Raw genomic sequence first — 8,975 nt, 5'->3', positions numbered from 1 at the left:
TCAGAAATCACGTCGACGTCTTGCTCATGTGACGCGAGTCCACAGACGACAGGTGAACAACGTTTTATTGAAAAATTGAAGTCCATTTATGCAACTTTTTCTGTTAATGAATGGGTAGAACATTACAGAGCAACTAAATGGACGGGTGAGAAGACTTTGACCCAATCACATTCTAGGTTTGATGTTCTTCAGGGAACGTCAGGTTGTTGCAGGTGGTGACGTCTTCGGCGGATCCTGTGGAGCAGCGGACTGAGATTCCACCGCTTGCCTGAAAGAACAGAACTTGATATGAGCGGGATCATAGCTTGTCGAGGGGGCAGGCGTGAGACGTGTGGTCTGTTTCCCACCATGAGTGTGCCCGGGCATCGTCATGCCATGACCAGGGTCTTCCTCATAGACCACACCCAGATCTGACCGCCACTGCCTCCAGTTCATCTCCTCCACCCTGATGAGGAGGGAGACTCGAGGTGGGGACGCTGCTCAGGCCTGACAGGACTAAAAGCTCCTACACTCATCTTCCTCTGCAGTGCCGTTATTCTGACTGATACTGAGACTGCACTCTGATGTGTGATGCAATGGACATCATTCTTACGTTAATGAGACGCCCCTCTCATCATGATTGGAAAGGGGCGTGGTTTGTGCAGTTCTGTATCAAACATACGTTTTCTTCAGTCTGTAGAAGATGTGTGTGGAAGAACGCCTGCAGCTCACAAGAGTAAATGTTAAATGCTCTTTAGATGCAGTTTGCCTTTCATTAACATTGCAGCTTCCTAGAGTTAAAAAAAAATGTAGCAGGTCATAATGCGATGAGCAATTAATTGGTTGTGCAGCCTTAGAATCCCTTCAGCTAAATTATCAAACATACAATTTCTACCATTGCAGAAACAGATCAGTACTTTATGGAGGAGTATGAGAATCAGGGAAAAGGAAAACAGGCAGACAGAATTGAATGAATCAGAAGAGAAAAAGCAATTCAGAATAAACATAAACAGATCAGTAAGATCACACGTGGAGTTCGTCTACCTGAAAAATGTCCGACTCTCGTCCTGGTTGTTCCTGAAACACACCAGCTTGGACCCTCCAGGGAAGAGCTTGTTCATCAGGCACGTGGGCAGGGTTCTCTCCATGTCCAGAATGGTAAAGGCCCTCTGGGGGGCGCCGCATATCATTAGTGGTTCAAGAACTATCAAGAACTGTTGCAGAGTTGAGTTATAATCTATATATATATATATATAAAAGTAATTATATGTATGTGTGTATATAAATATGTGTATATATAAATATACAAATATATGTATATATGCACGTGTGTATATATACACATATATATATGAGTGTATATACACACGTATATATGCACGTGTGTATATATACACATATATACATATGAGTGTATATACACACATGTATATATGTGCGTGTATACACGTGTATATATAAAACATAAATATATATACATGTGTATATATGTATACACTTATGTCTATATGTAAATATAAATATGTGTATGTTAAAAACATGTACAGCTATGTAAATGTATCCATATATGTTTATATACAGTACATACATCCAAAACCAGTGAAGTTGGCACGTTGTGTAAATCGTAAATAAAAACAGAATACAATGATTTGCAAATCCTTTTCAACTGATATTCAATTGAATACACTGCAAAGACAAGATATTTAATGTTCGAAATGAGAAACTTTCTTTTCTTTTGCAAATAATCATCAACTTAGAATTTAATGGCAGCAACACATTGCAAAAAAGTTGGCCCAGGGGCATTTTTACCACTGTGTTACGTCGCCTTTCCTGTTAACAACACTCAGTAAACGCTTGGGAACCGAGGACACCAATTTTTGAAGCTTTTCGGGTGGAATTCTTTCCCCTTCTTGCTTGATGTACAGCTTAAGTTGTTCAACAGTCCGGGGTCTCCGTTGGTGTATTTTTCGCTTCATCATGCACCACACATTTTCAATGGGGGACAGGTCTAGACTACAGGCAGGCCAGTCTAGGACCCTCATGCTTTTACTACGGAGCCACGCTGTTGTAACACGTGCAGAAGAAGTGGCTTGGCATTGTCTTGCTGAAATAAGCAGGGGCGTCCATGAGAAAGACGTTGCTTGGATGGCAACATGTTGCTCTAAAACCTGCATGTACCTTTCAGCATGAATGGTGCCTTCACAGATGTGGAAGTGACCCATGCCTTGGGCACTAGTACACCCCCATACCATCACAGATGCTGGCTTTTGAACTTTGCGCCTATAACAGTCCGGATGGTTCTCTTCCTCTTTGGTCCGGAGGACACGACGACCACATTTTCCAAACACAATTTGAAATGTGGACTCGTCAGACCACAGAACACTTTTCCACTTCGCATCAGTCCATCTTAGATGAGCTCGGGCCCAGCGAAGCCGGCGGCGTTTCTGGGTGTTGTTGATAAATGGCTTTCGCTTTGCATCGTCGAGTTTTAACTTGCACTTACAGATGTAGCGACGGACCGTAGTTACTGACAGTGGTTTTCTGAAGTGTTCCTGAGCCATGTGGTGATATCCTTTACACAGTGATGCCGGTTTTTGACGCAGTCCCGCCTGATCGAAGGTCACGGGCATTTAATGTTGGTTTTCAGCCTTGCTGCTTACGTGCAGTAATTTCTCCAGATTCTCTGAACCTTTTGATGATGTTACGGACCGTAGATGATGAAATCCCTAAATTCCTTGCAATAGCTCGTTGAGAAATGTTGTTCTTAAACTGTTTGACAATTTTCTCACACATTTGTTCACAAAGTGGTGACCCTCGCCCCATCCTTGTTTGTGAATGACTGAGCATTTCAGGGAAGCTGCTTTTATACCCAATCATGGCACCCACCTGCTGCCAATGAGCCTGCTCACCTGGGGGATGTTCCAAATAAGTGTTTGATGAGCATTCCTCAACTTCCTCAGTCTTTTTTGCCACTTGTGCCAGCGTTTTTGCGACAAATTCCAAATGAGCTAATATTTGCAAAAAATAAAGTTTCTCATTTCGAACGTGAAGTATCTTGTCTTTGCTGTGTATTCAGTTGAATGTAGGGTGAAAGGGATTTGCAAATCATTGTATTCTGTTTTACAAAACGTGCCAACTTCACTAGTTTTTGGTTTTGTACACATATATGTATGTATACACATATATATGTATATATAAATATGTGTGTATATACAGTATGTATATATGTACACTTATGTATATGTACATATACCCAGATATTTACATATATGTACAGATACACATATATGTAAATATCTGGGTATATGTACATATATGTACATATACACATATGTACTTATGAAAACATATATACATAGATGGTAATATAACATATATATCTATGTCTATATGTATACATATGTTTATATATGTGTATATACACATATTTGTCTATGTGTGTGGATACACATGACACTATATACTGTATGTACACATGTATATATATGTATATATGTATATAATATGTACATCTACATGTATATATGTATGTATACACATGAATGGAAGTACATACACATAAATGTATATATACATCTACATAATATATACATATACATACATATATACACACACATATATACATATATGTGCATAAATATAAATACAAATATATGTTTATTTATACATATGTGTATATATGCAAATGCATATATATATATACACACATATGTATATACACACACATAAATGTATATATATCTATGTATATATGTACATATATATGTTTATATACATATATACATACATACATACATATATATCTATATGTAAATATATGAATATATGCATATTTGTGTGACTGTTTTATACATATATATATACACACAGTATAAATATGTATATGTATGTACAAACATATATGTGTATATATGTTTATATACATATATGTGTATATATGTGTAGATATATACATTTGTACATATTTGTGTGTATATAAATACATCTAGCATATATAGACACATATATGTATATATACATATATACATAATGTATTTGTATATCATATATACACACATGTATGTATTCATATATACATATGTATATGAAAGTATATACACATTTATGTATAAATGTGTATATATGCAAACAAATATGTATTAATGTTTGCATAAATGTTTATATGTACATGTGTACATATACACACATATTTACACACATATGTAAATGTACACAATGTATATAAAACAATCATACATATCTATATGTAAACATGTCTGTTCATACACATATGCATATATATATATATGAATATATACATATGTGTATGTATTTTTATATATATATATATATATATATATATATATATATATGTATATATACAGATACATATATACACATATACACATGTATACCTATATGTATACATATGGGTATATATACAAATACACACATATGTGTGTGTATATACAATTATGTATATATGTTTATTTCAACATACATATGTCTGAATATGTATTCACATATATATGTTTATATACATTTATGTATCTATACATGTAGATACATATATGTATCTATGTATGTCATATATACATATACATACTGCACATATACATACTAATATATATATATATGTGTGTATATATGAACACATTTAAATAGATATACAAATGTGTACACATATACGTGTATATTTACATATATTTGTGAATATATATACACATAAATATATGTTCATATACATATATATGTGTATACACATATACACACATACACACACACACATATATGTGTATATATGTATATATATATATATATATATATATATATATATATATATATATATATGAGTGTGTGTGTGTGTTTGTGTGTGTGTGTTTTTTTGGATGTTAAGCTTCCTTTCAAGTAGGCTTCCTGCATGATGTTTTCCGCCTCCACTGTGGGTCAGATCTCATAACCCTCACAGCTAAATATAACTGCTATTATTTGCTGGCTCAGCTAATTATACTTCTGTCTGGAATGTTGACGCGTTAAGTGTTACGCACATGTACTTTAGCCGATGTTCTTTCATTGTTTAAATCATAACCGGAATTAAATATCATCATAAATCCTTATTTGTTAGAGATCTAAATAATCTCGTTTTTTTTATAAAGTAATTGAACTCATTTCAGTTTTTTCCTCTCTAAATAAGTTTCCTGCTTTGGTTTCAAAAAATTGTGTTGAAACTGAACCTGAAATTAATTTTCACCTCGTTTCATGAGCTGAAGTTTGGTGGCTCCATCGGTAACAGAGCTGTGCTTCCCGGTCAGTGTGAGCAGCGTCTCTCAGACTTTATCCTAAGGTAGGATGCAGGCTTGGCCAAGTGTCACTTTAACCTACCTGCAGTTTCCAGATGTTTTCACTTTCCTCTGAGATTTTTTGGACTGTGTTTCCCATCAGAGCGATGAGCATGTTGAGCAGCAGTATGTATGTGAGAACGATGTACAGGATGAGCAGGATGTAGAACACCTGCACGTACTGAACGTGGTCTGTGAACTGCAGATCTCCCATTCCTATGGTGAACTTGAACATTTCCAGTGTGGTGAAACGGATGTCGTCGTAGGAGTAAGAGTCTTTGCACTGAACCGGTTCAACATCCAAAAGCTTGTCGGGGGCCAGGGTGCCATTGGGGAGTTTTCCGAGAGATGGTGGGGAGTCTGCTATAAGCGCTACGACAGCTGTGAAAAGGAGGGAGTTGAAGTCAGATGTGTGGAAAACACTGTTGAACACCTTTGATTTAAGTCTGTTGAAGTCTTACCAGCAGAAAATCCGAAAAGGAAGACCGCATAGAAACACAAGAATTGCAGAATGTCACCAAGGATCATCTGGAATGAGAAACAGGTTATGAACCAGGAAACCTATCGAGTTCTCCTCTTACTGGGCGTTCTGCATCGGATGCTGACACGAGGGACTATCAGCAGCCCAGAGGACGCCGGATGAGCCTTCTCTAGAAAATTGCTCCAGAGAAACTACAACTAGGGAAGCTGGAGAACATTAGAATTTGTTTGGTCACTTGCTGAATAATAAAAAGAGATTTTGATTTCCTGAAGTGGGATTGTTGGAGGTCATCATACATCCAACAATCCCACTTCACACCAGCTGCAAGTAACAGAGTACAAATACTAAGTTACTCTACTTATCTGCACTTTGCTCCACTATTTATTTTTCCGACAAGACATTTTCTTGTACACCCTCCTTTTTCACACAAATAACTCGACTTTCTACTCCTGACATTTTAAAAACAGGCTTGTTAACCCACAAAAAAGATACAATGAGCGAAACGGATGTGTTTTGTTTAAGGGGCATTTTCCAACAAAGGTGACAGTAACTGCCGAGGGCAGCGATGAGTTCGAGACACTCCACCGCTGAGGTCTCGCGACCAGAGAAGTGAAGAATGGGATTTCCAGCCAACACTGCAGGTGGCATGACTCAGAGCTGGAATCAGACTTCTGAGCTCATTTAAGAGCCTGTACTTCTTTGCCTTTACTTGCGCAAATACATTTCTGTATTGGAGTCATGGAGACGGAGTGTGAGTGGCTCCTAAACATAGCAAGGTCCTTACTCTTTGCATCATGACGTTGTACATCCCCATCTGTTTAGAGCCTCTGGAGTAGTAGAGAACATTGATCCAGGCTAGAGCCAATGAGATCACGAGAACTCCGACGTATTCTCTGAACCCACAGCAGTACAAAACCGTGCAGATCAGAAGAAGTGTAGCCTGCAGGAAACTGTAGAGGAAGGCAAAGTGGAGCAGCGACATCCAGAGTGGATCAACATGAAAATATCTCATGATTGTTTAAGGAACTTACAACAGGATGTCGCTGAAGCCGTCCATGTACAGAGCCTTGAACTTTGGTGGGTGACCTTTGAATATCTTTATCTGAGGATTTACACATCAGACAAGTTAGAATATAAAATTTATCTGAAATTAAAATTGACCCTTCTTTTGTGATCTACTGAAGCAGATTCCTCACCGCTTTGTAGAAAAACCACACTGCTCCAAGGACACTGATGAGCTCCCCGAGGCAGCGGAGGTGGTCCAGTGGGACATTTTCAATGGGGAATGGAGGCTGAAGGTCAATAAAGGGTCACTTCTTCAACCACACACCATCAGTTTGCATTTGTGAGCTGGGATAGCAAAGTGCCATGTGTCCTACCTTTCCTTCCTTTCTGTAGAAGGACACACTGGTGAAGATGATCAGGTATGCCACATAGATGAGGAAATTCATCAGGAATAATTTGGATGCGAACCTGTCCCACTTGTCTTCAAGGAGGCTCCGTAGAGGCTCAACCTGGAGCATCTCAGGGCGATTCTGAGGCAAAAGTCACAGGCCCATGTTAAAATTCTCCTTCATTCCTTCACTCTTCATTCAATAGTGCATGTTACCAAAAAGTCAGTCTGAGAACATTAAAGTGGTATGCCAGCTTTTGTGACAGGTGCTCTTCTTGTCCATCATTCACAGAGCCAGACAACGAGATACAGACCCTTCTCTCCCACGCTAGTTAGCTTAGCACAGTGACTGGCAGTGGCAGGGAAGTGTTAGCATGTAGTAATCAAATTCACTTCTTTCAGAAAACATTTGGCAGCATTAATATAGTGAGAGTGGTGTATAACCTGTAACTGGATAGCCATTTAATAACTTGAGCAAAATACTGAACCCCTAATTGCCCCTGATGTCCCTGTGATGGACTGGTGACCCGTCCAGGGAGAACCCCGCCTCTCACCCAATGTCAGCTGGGATAGGCTCCACCCGTGACAACCTGCTATAGAAATTGGATGGATGGGTGTACTGGGTCAACAGAACCAAAGGTTTGTTGAGGACTAGAAGAGCGACTGCTGCTACTAATCATGAGGAGGAGGACTCCTGCTGGACACACCAGCATCCTGGACCTGAGCTAGCTGATGCTAACACTACCCATTCGCTACCAGTCACTGTGCTAAGCCAGCCACCATCCTGGACCACAGTTGAGCTGCACCAGAGCACACACATGAGGAACTGCAGGCTATGGGAGCAGGTATGCAAACACGTCCCATCCATCAGCACTCATTGTGCGACGCTAAACAGGCAGTTTTTATTTTGTAAAACTTTTTTGCCCAATGGTTATGAGGCACAAAAATGATTGACATCAGCATTGTGTGAGGTTTCAAATGGCGACCAATGTTTTCCTCTTTCCTGAATCAGCACGTGAGGCCCCGCAGCGGTGACGGATGCTCTCTGGTAGGAGTCGGAAGCTCCAGCTGCAGGCTGACCATTCTGGGATGACAGACGTTTTAGACGCTCAATTTGGGAAAATGTAGGAGTGAATGACCCTGCAGACTACCACGGGCTTCCATACACACTTGGAAGGCAGGGGTGAGGAGAGTGGTTGCAATCTGCAATCTCACCACTAGATGTCATCAGATCCAATACAACAGTGCTTTAAAAGTAAGACAATACAGGAAAATGTCAAACCGGAATTTCACTCCCAAAGATGATTATCTCCAACACAGAGTTGGGTTCGGTGGTGTCGACGGAGCTAATATCATACAGTGAGGATTGGACTGGACCATAGACCCAGTCGGAGAACTTCCTGGACATCGGCCTTCTCTCCTCATCCAGGAACTCCCGCTGCAATATGTGTCTTAACAGCTGACGCACATAAGAAAAGAGATAGAGGTTTTTTGAGAATTCATTGCTTCCATCATCAGGTCAGGACAGATAATCCCAGATGTTTCTCCTGTACAGACACACTTGTGGACCTACCCCGATCCTGCCTAGCTTGGCTGCTAACTTCAGAGGCGTCAACCCGTGATTATTTTCAATTGCTTCTAAATGAACATTTTCTTTTCCCTCCAGTCTGTTGTGCTGGATGAGGATCTCATCATACATCCTGAGTATCATCTCTGTGTTTTCCTCCGTATTGTCAGCAATGACCACCAAGGTGTGCAAGACAGTATTTCCATGAGAGTCTTTGTCGGTCACATCAGCTTTTCG

The 8,975-nt window shown here is 39.5% G+C and overlaps 1 protein-coding gene across 7 annotated transcripts in view; it reads right to left on the bottom strand.

Annotated features, from left to right (window-relative positions):
- Window positions 1-31: 31 nt before the first annotated feature.
- The window catches only part of LOC147255257 (transient receptor potential cation channel subfamily V member 1-like), a 12,783-nt gene continuing 3,839 nt past the window's right edge, over window positions 32-8,975 (bottom strand). Inside the window, exons 5-15 of one of the 7 annotated variants that reach the window (XM_086217022.1) lie at window positions 8,745-8,975; window positions 8,454-8,630; window positions 7,158-7,313; window positions 6,975-7,070; window positions 6,810-6,880; window positions 6,563-6,728; window positions 5,759-5,825; window positions 5,341-5,678; window positions 1,024-1,148; window positions 348-445; window positions 32-268 (exon numbers count right to left, since the gene is read on the bottom strand). The exon at window positions 8,745-8,975 is cut by the window's right edge and continues 74 nt beyond it. In XM_086217022.1, coding sequence (XP_086073148.1) covers window positions 189-268; window positions 348-445; window positions 1,024-1,148; window positions 5,341-5,678; window positions 5,759-5,825; window positions 6,563-6,728; window positions 6,810-6,880; window positions 6,975-7,070; window positions 7,158-7,313; window positions 8,454-8,630; window positions 8,745-8,975 — 1,605 coding nt within the window. In that variant the 3' untranslated portion in view covers window positions 32-188. Of the gene's footprint in view, window positions 269-347; window positions 1,149-5,209; window positions 5,679-5,758; window positions 5,826-6,562; window positions 6,729-6,809; window positions 6,881-6,974; window positions 7,071-7,157; window positions 7,314-8,453; window positions 8,631-8,744 lie in introns of those variants that run through there. The other 6 variants (XR_015118247.1, XM_086217023.1, XR_015118251.1 and 3 more) reach the window with 6 other exon arrangements.

Source organism: Aulostomus chinensis, chromosome 10, assembly GCF_037954235.1.
Source record: "Aulostomus chinensis isolate RoL2024-O1b breed Wild chromosome 10, RoL_Achi_v1.0, whole genome shotgun sequence".
Lineage (NCBI taxonomy): Eukaryota > Metazoa > Chordata > Actinopteri > Syngnathiformes > Aulostomidae > Aulostomus > Aulostomus chinensis.
Note: the sequence above shows the minus strand (reverse complement) of the source record. Positions and strands in the feature narration are given on the sequence as shown.